The sequence below is a fragment of the Ranitomeya variabilis genome, chromosome 1 (assembly GCF_051348905.1).
Source record: "Ranitomeya variabilis isolate aRanVar5 chromosome 1, aRanVar5.hap1, whole genome shotgun sequence".
Lineage (NCBI taxonomy): Eukaryota > Metazoa > Chordata > Amphibia > Anura > Dendrobatidae > Ranitomeya > Ranitomeya variabilis.
In genome coordinates this window covers 33214167-33227955 of record NC_135232.1, presented here as the reverse complement: position 1 = coordinate 33227955, position 13789 = coordinate 33214167, and the positions used below count along the sequence as shown (strand labels likewise).

The window sequence follows — 13789 nt, the reverse complement described above, 5'->3', positions numbered from 1 at the left end:
TGGAAAAGGACAGTAATACAGCACAGCCCCCATAGAATGTAATGCAGCCCAGCCCCCATAGAATGTAATGCAGCCAGCCCCCATAGAATGTAATACAGCACAGCCACCATAGAATGTAATACAGCACAGCCCCCATAGAATGTAATGCAGCACAGCCCCCACAGAATGTAACGCAGCACAGCCCCATAGAATGTAATGCAGCCAGCCCCCATAGAATTTAATTCAGGCTGCCCCCATAGAATGTAATACAGCACAGCCCCCATGGAATGTAATTCAGCCAGCCCCCTTAGAATGTAATACAGCACAGCCCCCATAGAATGTATTACAGCACAGCCCCAGCTGGGCTGGGAGTCGGCGCTGGCGAGCGGCCCACTACTGCCATCGGCTCTTCTAGCATTTGCCAGAAGTGCCCGATGGCCAGTCCGGCCCTGCTGGGTACACAGAGGTCTCATCAGCCGGACCCCACATTACAGACCTGCAATGTCTCCAGGTACAGAGGTCTCATCAGCCGGACCCCACATTACAGACCTGCAATGTCTCTGGGTACACAGAGGTCTCATCAGCCGGACCCCACATAACAGAACCGCAGTGTCTCCGGTTATACAGAGGTCTCATCAGCCGGACCCCACATAACAGAACCGCAGTGTCTCCGGTTATACAGAGGTCTCATCAGCCGGACCCCACATAACAGAACCGCAATGTCTCCGGGTACACAGAGGTCTCATCAGCTGGACCCCCACATTACAAAACCGCTATGTCTCCGGTTACACAGTTCTCATCAGCTAGACCCCCACATTACAGAACTGCAATGTCTCCGGTTACAGAGGTCTCATCAGCCGGACCCCCCACATTACAGAAGTCTCATCAGCCGGACCCCCACTTTACAGAACCGCAATGTCTCCGGTTACACAGAAGTCTCATCAGCCGGACCCCCACATTACAGAACCGCAATGTTTCCAGTTACACAGAGGTCTCATCAGCCAGACCCCACATTACAGAATCGCAATGGCTCCGGGTACACAGGTCTCATCAGCCGGACCCCACATTACAGAACCGCAATGTCTCCGGTTACACAGAGGTCTCATCAGCCGGACCCCACATAACAGAACCGCAATGTTTCCGGTTACACAGGGGTCTCATCAGCCGGACCCCACATAACAGAACCGCAATGTCTCTGGGTACACAGGGGTCTCATCAGCCGGACCCCACATAACAGAACCGCAATGTCTCTGGGTACACAGAGGTCTCATCAGCCGGACCCCACATTTTTGTGTTCCTGCTGAATATCTGGATTATTGTTTTGCTGATGTCCGATTAATTGATTAAACGATGACAGAACAGAGGGTCTCTGAATTTCGGATACAGGGTGCAACGGGCCGAAAACCCAACACCAAAATCTGCTGACCGAGCCGTTCTCTTACTGCCTTGTAGGTTGTGTTCACACTGATGTTTGTGGAGCAGAAAATGCTGCAGAAACCACTGGAAAAAAAATGTTCAGAAGAAAGAACATAATTATGTAACAACAACTCGCTGTTCACATTGTGCAATAATCTGTTCAGTCTTTTCAGCTTCTTTTAAATGCTCAGAATTTCACAAAACGGCAAAGAAGATTGTAGATTCTCCAGGAAACGCTCAATACTTACTGTAGACGCTAATGGGAAGGATGAGGTGATTTTTTTGCACTTTTTTTAAGCATTTTTGCCACAAATAACAAGTTTTCTTTTCTTTATGGAGATCAAAAAACACTCAGGAAACAACTGAAAAACAGAAGTAAAAGACGCTTTAGGTTCACAAAACTCCAGGGAACAAACTCATTTTCTGAGACGTCTTCTGCTTAATATTGTCAATTTTTAAACGGCGTAAAAAGACACAGTGTGAACAGAACCGTAACCTGGTCAGACTGAGGTGGGAGAGAAGGGGCCAAGAATTCTCTGTATCACAGTTTATGGCCACAGAGTGAAGGTGAAAAGCCAGAGGGGGCTGAGAACAGAAGAGGCCGGTGTGAAGGGGTTAACCCAACCTTCTCTTCAGCACAAAACACCGGAAAAGAACACAGAGGAGGAAGGGGTTAACCCTCTTACAGGGAAAGGTGAGGAGCTGATCACACTATTTCTCAGGGGAGGTGTCACGGGAGTACTGGGTAGACTGGTTACCCAGGCCCCTGTGATATCCCTCAGGCTAGGGAAACCCTGTCTGTCCCTCTCCCAGAAGTTCACTAAAGGTGTGCTTGTCTGGGCCACCAGGCCTGACCCGGTCTCCTGTTTCAGCCCTAAGCTGAAACCACCACCCGCCAGCCAGTGAAGAGACCACACACCAATCCCCACAGAAAGCACAGACAGGGAAAACTGAAAAACGCACCACGCCGCAGTCACACAGGAATACACTATAATGTGCACAGGGCAAAACAAATACAAATATAGTAAGGAGAAATATGACAAAGGATAATACACCACCAGATACGATATTCCTTCTCCTAGACCACCACTCCAAACCGAGATCACCAGGCACAAGCTATAATCGGCGACGCCCCAAAGTCCAGCACAACTATTTAAAAGCCGTGGGCGTGACCCAGCCTCCAACCAAATTACCAGCTAGATTAACCCCGAGCAAGCTGGATAAAGTCTAGCCAACGCCACTGAGCGTGTAGTGGACGTAAGTGGAATTACCGCTGTCTGTCGGACGCCCTAGTGTGAACAGCGTCCAACATGACAGGAGGAGGATCAGGCAGAAGAAGAGGTGGTCGGGGAATGGAGGAGGCTCAGGAAGGAAAGGAGGAGGTCGGAAATGGAGGAGGAACAGGAAGGAGAAGAGGAGGTTGGGGGAATGGAAGAGGCACAGGAAGGAGAGGAGGAGGTCGGGGAATGGAGGAGGCTCAAGAAGGCGAGGAGGAGGTCGGAATGGAGGAGGCACAGGAAGGAGGCGGTCGGGGAATGGAAGCGGCACAGGAAGAAGAGGAGGAGGTCGGGGAATGGAGGAGGCACAGGAAGGAAAAGAGGTCAGGGAATGGAGGCGGCACAGGAAGGAGAAGAGGAGGTCGGGGAATGAAGGAGGCACAGGAAGAAGAGGAGGAGGTCGGGGGATGGAGGAGGCACAGGAAGGAAAAGAGGACGGGGAATGGAGGCGGCACAGGAAGGAGAAGAGGTGGTTGTGGAATGGAGGCAGCACAGGAAGGAGAAGAGGAGGTCGGGGAATGGAGGAGGCACAGGAAGAAGAGGAGGAGGTCGGGGGATGGAGGAGGCACAGGAAGGAAAAGAGGTCGGGGAATGGAGGCGGCACAGGAAGAAGAGGTGGTCGTGGAATGGAGGCGGCACAGGAAGGAGAAGAGGTGGTCGTGGAATGGAGGTGGCACAGGCAGGAGAAAAGGGGGTCGGGGAATGGAGGGGGTACTGGAAGGAGAGGAGGAGGTCGGGGAATGGAGGGGGCACTGGAAGGAGAGGAGGAGGTCGGGGAATGGAGGAGACACAGGCAGAAGAAGAGGAGGTCGGTGAATGGAGGAGGCACAGGAAGGAAAAGAGGAGGTCGGGAAATGGAGGAGGCACAGGCAGGAGAAGAGGAGGTCGGGGAATGGAGGCACAGGCAGGAGAAGGGGTCGGGGAATGGAGGAGGCACAGGCAGGAGAAGAGGAGGTCGGGGAATGGAGGAGGCACAGGCAGGAGAAGAGGGGGTCAGGGAATGGAGGAGGCACAGGAAGGAGAAGAGGACATTGGGGAATGGAGGATACACAGGCAGGAGAAGAAGACGTTGGGGAATGGAGGATACACAGGCAGGGGAAGAGGAGACCGTGGAACAGAGGAGGCATGGGACAGAGAAGGGGAGGTTGGGGAATGGAGGAGACACTGGGGGAGAAGCTGACACAGGACATTAGTGGGGGCTTCCTGCTGAGCCCGTGTCCCCAGGGTTCCTGAGTTCTGAGCTGACAGACGGGAGATGACGGAGGGAGACGCAGCAGTTACTGATCCAACAACCGTCCGAGCTGTGATCCGGCTGCTCTGGGGTTAACCAGTGTGCGGGGAGGAGCGTGCACAGCAGATGACTGACAGCCGCACAGCGCATTCAGCTCTGCCACCTCCAGGACCTGCGCTGTCTGCTGCCTGGTCATGTGCAGCATCTCCGTACATGTCACCGCTCCACCTGCAGCCTCCACTGATGACAGACAGCTCTACTGTCCAATCACATAACTCAAAATGCTATTATCATTATCAGAAGATGAGAATCGCTTGCGCCCGAAAATGGCAAATGACTCCTAGTAATCTCCGCTCTCTATAAATCTGCCGCTGGGGGCGCTGTATCCTCAGGGCTGTAGGTGGTGTCGATAAAGAATAAGAACCAGCAATGACGCACAGGTCACTAAGGCTACGTTCACATTTGCGTTGTTGGGCGCAGCGTCGTCGACGGATACCGACGCATGCGTCATGCGCCCCTATCTTTAACATGGGGGCGCATGGACATGCACCGGTATGCGTTGTAATGCGTTTTACGACGCATGCGTCATATTGACGCACAAGACGGCGCAGAGGACACTACTTGTAGCGTTTTCCCTGTGCCGAAATTCCTGATCCTTACTATCTTATGACAACGCATGCGTCGCAAAACGCTGCGTTGTGTACATACGTTGTTGGTTGCGTCGCCGACGCTGCGCCCAGCAACACAAATGTGAACGTAGCCTAAGGGGTTACACGATCTCCATGTAGTGACGTCAGACTGTGGTCGGTGCACGATGTCTCCGCTGCTCTACATTATCTGTGGCCGATTACACACAGCAGATGTTGGGGATTATGGGAAACACCGGGAACATTCATCACTGGACCGTCAGGCTGATATTTCTTCTGTGTAACATGTTGCTGTGTTGTCTGCAGGTTTCCATTCCTTCCAGAGGATGACCGGCTGTGAGCTGGGAAATGACGGCGGGATCACAGGGTACGATCAGTTTGGATATGATGGGAGAGAGTTCCTGGCCCTGGACACACAGACGTGGACATATGTCCCCACCATGGCGCAGGCTCAGATCTCCGCACAGAGATTGAACAGTCCAGAGGAACAATGGGGGGAGAGATGGAAGAATTATCTGGAGAATATCTGTACCGAGTATCTGAAGAAACATGTGGAGAACGGGAGAGAAGATCTGGAGAGGAGAGGTGAGCGCTCATCATCATCACAGCCCCGCTGTCCGCGCTCCGTCCTGTCACCTCTGTGTGATTATGGTCATTGCTGTACTTGTAGTCCCCGCTGTCTGCGTCCTGTCACCTCTGTGTGATTATGGTCATTGCTGTACTTGTAGTCCCCGCTGTCCTCACACTGAACCCCCATATAGGTAATAAGCCCCTCTCGGCTCCTGATGGTTATTCTGTGAATCCATCTTGTCTTACCGCTCCATATTGTGCTGTTCCTCGGTTCTTCCTTCTAGACATGTCTGACTTGTCTGACAGCTTGGGGTCACTAGTCCGGGGCGTCCTACACAGACTAACACCGTGCGATCAGTGCGGAGCGGCCACATTGTGCAGGATACAGCCGGTGTCCAGTCATTTATACATTTCCAGGAGGAATAACAGAGGAACCACAGAATGCAGAAACCTAAGAAAAGATGCTCCAGAATTGTCCTAATATAGACGAGTGCGGAGAGGAGATGGGTTCTCTTTAACCCCTTATCGACATTTGACATACCGGTACATTCAGTGTCTTCTCCCTGTCTCTGGTGCAGGATCAGGAGCTGAGCCACCACGTTCCGGCAGATGATGGCTGCTCTATTCATCCATCATCTGCCGCTAAATGCTGGGGGTGAAGCCGAGCTCCAACCATGGCTGTTAATCTGTCAAATGCCACTGTCAATCGCTGAGAGCAGCATTTACAACAAACGTTTATTCTAAGCGTCCATCAGCTTCCCGCAGCACGATCGTGGGGAGCTAATGAGCTGCCATGGCAGTCGGGGGTCTGCTGAACACCCCTGTCTCTCATGATGGAGCAGAAGACCCTCCTGTAGCTTCACAGGAGACCCCAATTTGTACTATATACACCAATACTGCGGTGCTGCAGGATCGAATACAAGGGATCGGTGACTGCAGGTTCTGAATCCCTAAAAGGACTATAAAATGCAAGAAAAAATTGTTTTAAAAATGTAAATCAAAACCTTTTTACCTTATTTAAATTAGGTATAATTTGTACAGCGCTGTGGAATATGTTGGCGCTATATAAATAAAATGATTATTATTATTAGGTAAACACCGTAATGAGAAAAAAAATATTCAAAACGCCAATATTGCAGTTTTTTAGCTGCCGCAACATTACAGGATAAAGTAAGAAGTGATGAATGTGTCACATCAACCCCAAGATGGTAGTAATAAAAACGCCAACTCCGTGCACACAGTCCCGTCCCTCACAGCCCCGTCACCTGAACAGTGAGAGCGTTACAGGTTTTGAGAAATCGCGACAGAAGTAACATTTTTTTTCTTGAACGTCTTTCGAAAACCTTTTTTGCTGATTAAATAAAAGTAAATCTCTGCATCTTTATACCACCGTAATCACACAGACCTGGAGAATCGTGCTGCTGGATCATTCTTACCCTATAATGACTACCATAAAATCTAAATAAAAAAAGCTATTGTAGAATTTTCACTTTTTTTCCGCAATTTTGCTGCACTTACAATTTTTTTCCTGTTTTCCAGTAAAATCAATAGTGAAATGGACGGTGTCATTCAAAAGTGCAACTTGTCTCGCAAAAAAACAAGGTCTCACGCAGCTATATAGACAGAAAAAAAGTTATGGCTCCTATAAGAAGGGAAGACATAAAAAAAATGTAAAATAGCAATGTTGTGAAAGGGTTAATATCGGTCATGTATCATTGCACTGACACGAAATTGACAACTGCATAAATATAAATAGCTGGTCTATTCCTGACGATTGTCATATATGTAAGGAGACATTACGGAGATCACAGGCAGATTTAGGGTGCTCTCACATTGCTTTCAGGCACCTGTGTGTTGGCCCAGTTGGAGCTTGTGTTGGCGTCTGTGCCGATGGGCCATAGCCTGTAATGGTGCTGACACAGCAAACGTGCGCTCTGCCGAGCATCAGTTTCGGGAGTGTACGCCTACTGGAGGCAAAAACTAAGACTGGTGTCACACTAAATGTACAAAAAATTAGCCCGAGTCTCCCTGCCGAGAGTCGCACGAGTATAATGCAAGTACAATTCGATTTTTCACACCTAGCATCTGATTTACATCCGACTGCAATGCGATTTTAACATGAGCTTTTACATAGAGAAATTCTCTATGTCATATACACATCGTTTGCAAAAGAAATATTCTTCAAAACATTGTATGTACATATATGTACACTTAGTAAAGGCTAAGTATACAGCTGTGAGCTGATATTAATAGCCTGGGAAGCTCCATGGGTATTACCCCCTTCTCAGGCTATAAAAATCAGCCCCCAGCTTTCCCTCTGCTGGTTAAGAAAATTACGCCGGAGCCCACTTATTTTTTTTTAAAAGAAAAATATTATTTTAATTATTAAATACATGTCCAGTACACACACTGTACTAATTGTATTTGTCACTGACATCTCTATATCTACCTATTCTATGTGTATTTACTGTATGTCATCCATCTCTTCTATCTTGTCGGCTCCTGCTGTATTTTACTGTACGCAGCTGCTGAATTGCCGTTTTATTCTATTATATATACAGGTGTTTCTCACAAAATTATAATATCATCAAAAAGTTAATTTATTTCAGTTCTTCAATGCAAAAAGTGAAACTCATTATATGAAGTCATTCCAAACAGAGTGATCTATTTTAAGTGTTTATTTCTGTTAATGTTGATGATTATGGCTTACAGCCAATGAAAACCCAAAAGTCATTATCTCAGTAAATTAGAATACTTTATAACACCAGCTTGAAAAATGATTTTAAAATTCAGAAATCTTGGCCTACTGAAATGTATATTCAGTAAATGCACTCAATACTTGGTCAGGGCTCCTTTTGCATCAATTACTGCATCAGTGCGGCGTGGCATGGAGGCGATCAGCCTGTGGCACTGCTGAGGGGTTATGGAAGCCCAGGTTGCTTTGATAGCAGCCTTCAGCTCGTCTGCATTGTTGGGTTTGGTGTCTCATCTTCCTCTTGACAATACTCCATAGATTCTCTATGGGGTTAAGGTCAGGCAAATTTGCTGCCAATCAAGCACAGTTATACTGTTGTTTGTAAACCAGGTATTGGTACTTTTGGCAGTGTGGACAGGTGCCAAGTCCTGCTGGAGAATAACATTTCCATCTCCAAAAAGCTTGTCGGCAGAGGGAAGCATGAAGTGCTCTAAAATTTCCTAGTAGACAGCTGTGCTGACTTTGGTCTTGATAAAACACAGTGGACCTACACCAGCAGATGACACGGCTCCCCAAACCATCACTGATTGTGGAGACTTCACACTAGACCTCCAGCAGCTTGGATTGTGGCCTCTTCACTCTTCCCCCAGACTCTGGGACCTTGATTTCCAAATGAAATGCAAAATTTTCTTTCATCGGAAAACAACACCTTGGCCCACTGACAACAGTCCGGTTCTTTTTGTCCTTGGCCCAGGTAAGATGTTTCTGGCGTTGTCTATGGGTCATAAGTGGCTTGACACAAGGAATGCGACACTTGTAGCCCATGTCCTGGATACGTCTGTGTGTGGTGGCTCTTGAAGCTATGACTCCAGCAGCAGTCCACTCCTTGTGAATCTCCTCCAAATTTTTGAATGGCCTTTTCTTAATCTTTTCCAGGCTGCGGTTATCCCGGTTGCTTGTGCACCTTTTTCTACCACACTTTTTTCTTCCACTCAACTTTCCACTAATATGCTTGGATACAGCACTGTGTGAACAGCCGGCTTCTTTAGCAATGACCTTTTGTGGCTTACACTCCTTGTGAAGTGTGTCAATCAGGGACGTATTTAGAGTTTCTGCTGCCCTAGGCACTTTTAGTGCTGCCTCCCCCTTTGGTGAGTATGACACTATCGGCAGTGACTTTGGTAAAAATCGCTGATGTGACAGTAGCCTTTTGCAGCAGATCCAGCAGTTTTTCCGCATGTGCCGCATAACAGATCACTTACGGCAACACTGCGTTTGGCCTCATTCATTCCCCATGAGACTTACAGACATGTGCGGCACTTGCAGTTTTGCCGCAATCCGGCAAATGCGGTACTTGCAGCGATGGAAAAAAAATGCTGTTAGCAGTGTTTTTTTTTTGTCTCACTGCAAGTGCAAAACCGCAAGTGCCACTCATGTCCGCAAGTAGCCATCACTGCCTGTCCCTGCCCCTTGCTTGCTCATCCTTAACCATCCCTCTCTGATTTAAGGGGCTGGGCACATGAGGTGATTTCCAACTCGATATAACATGCATTGGGAAAATTGATGAATAGATGTTCTGTGGTTCAATGTCTAGAGCAGGGATCCCCAACCTGTAGCTCGGGAGCCACATGTGGCTCGCGGTCCCATGAATTGTGACTCGCAACTGTCTGCCAGCTTGGTGCATTAGCTCAATGTCTAGCAAACTTGTATGAAGAGAACATCTCAAAATGGTGAATTTTGTGAGTTGCCCTGCACAGAAATGCAGATCTGGATGCACATTTACTGGTCTTAGGGGTATAGAGATGTTTTAGGTATGGTACACTAGAAGGTGGTACTACCTGTTAGAGGAGGTGCTCAAAGCTGGATGTGACAGTGTGTTGGGAGTGCTTGATGGGAGAATACAGAATGGGGGTATTGTAGGAACCCCTGGATCTCAGTTTACTGCTTTGGAGTGATTTATGTGCAAAGCTTTGGTTATTATACCTGTAATGGGGGCTTTGGTTGACACTGCTTTGAAGGGGGTGGGGGCTGGATGTGGCTCGCGACCCTCTCTCTAAGCTGAATGTGGCTCTCAAGGTCAGAAAGGTTGGGGACCACTGGTCTAGAGGATGGATCCCTGGGGATACTTGGGAAAACATACCCTACACTGTTTCTGATACATAGATTGTGGGGGAAGATTAAACAAATTTGTGGGGTCACTTGCTTGACCCGGTTTTCACCGATATGGAATAATAAGAATCTCCCAGAATTTATGGCATTAGGGGGTTTGAAAGAATGGCAGGCCAACGGGATACAGTATGTCTATCAGTTGTTGGATCAGCAGGTGCTGAACACTTTTCCCCAGTTACAGGAAGTTTCCAATATGTGCAGATGAAGCATGCATGCATAGCTCAGGGTAAGGGTGGAGGTCTCACTATTCAGGGGGACATTGTGCTGGATTATATATGTGGGAATGGGACTACAAGAGGGGTAATATCCTCCCTATATGGGGACTTAATGCATACCTTTCTACTTAAATTTCCAATTAAAGCCAGGGCTAAGTGGGAGAGGGAGTTGGGCCCCTTGGAGGATGATACTTGGGAAATCTTTTTGGAATGGATACCACGATTGTCGCTGAGTGACCCGAGTAGACTGTCTCAGCTTTATATAATACACAGAGTCTAAAAGTCTCCAGATGTCTTGTTCAAGGCGAGTCTAAGACCTTCTTCAGAATGTCCCCGATGCAGGAATGATGGTGCACTGAGATATCATATGATGTGGACATGTCCAAGATTGGCCTCTTTTTGGATAGTGGTCCTGACTCGTATGGAGGGGGCATATAGATGTGTGATTCCAATGGAACCGGTGGTATGCCTTCTGGGATGTGTGGAGGAGATAATGGTGGATAATGTCTTGAAGGAGGCAGTTGCCAGATTACTTTACATGGCCTGGAAGGTGATCGCAAGATGTTGGATAAGGGAGGAACCGCCAACCAGAGGAGAGTTTATTAAGCAAGCGAATCATGTCATTAAACTGGAGAAGGCAGTTTACAGGAAAAGGGGGAAATCTGCCCTATATGAAAAGTTGTGGACGCTGTTATGGAAATATTAGGGTTGGATAAATATATCCCTGTGTGTGCTGTGGCCGCTCCCAATTAGACTGAGTATTTTGAGCGCTCATCAAGAATGGACTGTACACAACTGTGACAGAACAACATTCCATCAATACTGATACTTTATTGTACATACATAGTTTTATATTTTCACATAGAAAGGAGTGGTTAGGGGTTGTCAGGGGTGGTTAGTTAATTATCATATTGTCTAGCTCCTCTGTCATTGGTTATCTAAACATATATGGAATATTGTGATTAATGCTCATATGACTGCTGATCAAGCAACTAAACTCGAGTTCTCTGTCTAGGACAAAGTGGAGACACCTGACCAGCAGTCACCAAACATCTGACTCTCTTCTGCTTTTAGGGGTGGAAAACCCCATATAATCTGTCTGGCTTATATCAGTTTGTCAGCCATTTTAAACCATTGATTATAATATATATATTAGCTGTGAGCATATAAGTATATATTTGATTATAGAGGAGTATACATGCAAGTGAGATCTACATGATATATATATTTCTATCACAAGCCCCCCTTAGATATCACTTGCCCTAATCCTAGCCTCCTGTCCCAAAGCGCTGCAACTCTTTTGTGCTGTTGGCGAACTGACACAAGCCTAACGCCTGTGCCCCACTCCATACAGACTTTTCGCAAATGGGCGGTCAGGAGATCTGTCCCTAACGGGGGTTCGTTGCAATCAGTCTCTTAGTCAATAGCAGGTGTAGTGAGCGATGTGCAGTCTTTATCAGGTAGGTCATCTGTTCGGTCAGGCAGGGCATCCACGACATCATTCTGGCTTGGGTGTCATCTTCTGGTAGGGGAGCTTTCTTGCCATGCGATGAGTGGATCCAAGCGAGTCTTCCCTCCAGTTTCACAGAGTTTGGTGTCATCAGCAGCACTTGAGCAGGACCATCAAATCTGGGATCGAGTGGTGTTCTCCTTACAAGCTTTTTCACCAACACCCAGTCTCCTGGCTTCTAGGAGTGCATACCGGACACTGAATCTGGATCTGGCAATGAAGAAAAAAACTCGAGAATGGATGTTAGCAAGTTTCTTGGTGATTTCAATTACATAAGCAGACAAAGTATCATATTGCATAATCAGCTGCTAAGGGAAAGGATACCCCTAACCTGGGACTAGACACAAACAAAATTTCATATGGTGACAGCTTTTCTGGGCCTCTGGGAGTGTGCCTAACACTGAGTAGTGTGATTGGGAGTGTGTAGGCCTAAGTCTGACCCTACTGCTGACTAGATCTCTCATGTGAGGTTTGCTGTGAATGCAGGTCCCTGGTCACTCTCTATCACTTCTGGGACCCCATAGCTGCATATCTCGTCTCTGAGAGTAGCTTCTTTGCAGTAGTCTTTGCTGACTGGTTCCTCACTGTGAAAGCTTCTGGCCATCCTGAGAACACGTCCGCGACCACAAGGGCATATTCGAATCCTCCACTTGGCGGCATCTGGATGTGGTCTATCTGGATCCTCTGGAAGGGGGTACAGTGGTCTGGCAAGTTGATGTGTGGGAACTTTCTTCATTCTTCCAGGGTTGCATTTGCCACAGGTCAGACAGCTGTTTATGAACTTGGCTGTTAGGGTGGAGATTTCTGGAGCGAACCAGTAAGCACCAATCGGATCATTCATCTGTGTCTTTAATCTGTGTGTGGGCCCATGTGCCCACTGGACCACCATAGGGTACATGCTTCGGGGTAAACAGGGTTTGTAGTCCATTTAGTATACCCTTCCTTCTTCATGTGTTGCTCACTTCTGCACCCAGCATTCCTTCTTGTCCTTTGGGGCTTGCTCTTGCAACTTTTTTGAGCAGATCCCAGGATGTCATCTTGTCAGGTTTCCTGTCTTCAGCCGTCCTGTAGTAGCCGTCCGGCTCTACGACCTCTTCCACTTGTCCATATTGTCTTCCCTTGACTGTTTCTTTGGCTGCCATATCCGCCATGTTGTTGCCTCGTGCCCCTACTGTGTTTAGTTTTCCATGCGCTTTGACTTTTAGCATTGTCACCACTTTTGGAAGTTGAAGTGTGTTCAGCAGGTCCTTAATGGCTCCATTGATGCTTCACGGTTGTTCCGCTTGCTGTGAGGAAGTCCCTTGCAGCCCAGATGGGTCCGAAGTCATGTGCTATGCCATGCAAGTACCTTGAATCGGTAAACATTTTCTCAGTCTTGTCTTCTGCCATCTGGTAGGCCTTCATCAGCGCTATCAGTTCTGCTTCCTGGGCTGACAGACTGGGCGGCAGACTTCTGGACCACAGGATCTCTTGATTGCTGGTCGCTGCACCTCCCGTGTGGAATCTTCCTTCATCATCTGCAAATCTGGAGCCATCCACATAGAGGATCAACTCTGGGTTGGTCAGTGGCTCTTCTGCCACCTTGGGTAGTCCTGCTGTTTCCTGTTGCATGATGCTGAAGCAATCATGGTCATCCGTCCGGAGCAAATTCAGATCCCTGCAGAAGGTATCATGCCGATTTTGATCAGACTTTTTATCTGAGGATCCGTATCTGTATCCCCCCTTGGGAGTGGGAGTAGAGTGGGCGGATTGAGGACTGTGCATCTGGAGATGGTGACATTGTTGGGCAGGAGTAGAGAGCACTGGAGGCGAAGATGCCTGGCGGTGGAGAGATGTTTTAGCTGGGTTTGGTTGAGGATTGCTGAGATGTCATGCAGAGCCAGGATTTCCAATGGTTTTTCCACTGATGTCAGTAGTCCTGTCCAGGAGGGCGTGTGCTGCAACTGCTGCTCTCATGCGGGAGGAAGAGGCTTCCCTTGCAACTGGATCCAGGCAAGCTGAAAAGTAGTCCGAAAGTCTCTGCTTTCCCCCCTGAAGCTGTGTCAGGACTCCAGTAGCAAGGCCTTCTCTTCTCATCAAG

The 13789-nt window shown here is 48.0% G+C and overlaps 1 protein-coding gene across 1 annotated transcript in view; it reads left to right on the top strand.

The window, feature by feature from the left end:
- Positions 1-13789, top strand: part of LOC143804128 (class I histocompatibility antigen, F10 alpha chain-like) — a 604087-nt gene that overhangs the window by 362235 nt on the left and 228063 nt on the right. Inside the window, exon 3 of the mRNA XM_077281900.1 lies at positions 4857-5135. Within this exon, the coding sequence (XP_077138015.1) occupies positions 4857-5135 (279 nt within the window). The remainder of the gene's footprint in view (positions 1-4856; positions 5136-13789) is intronic.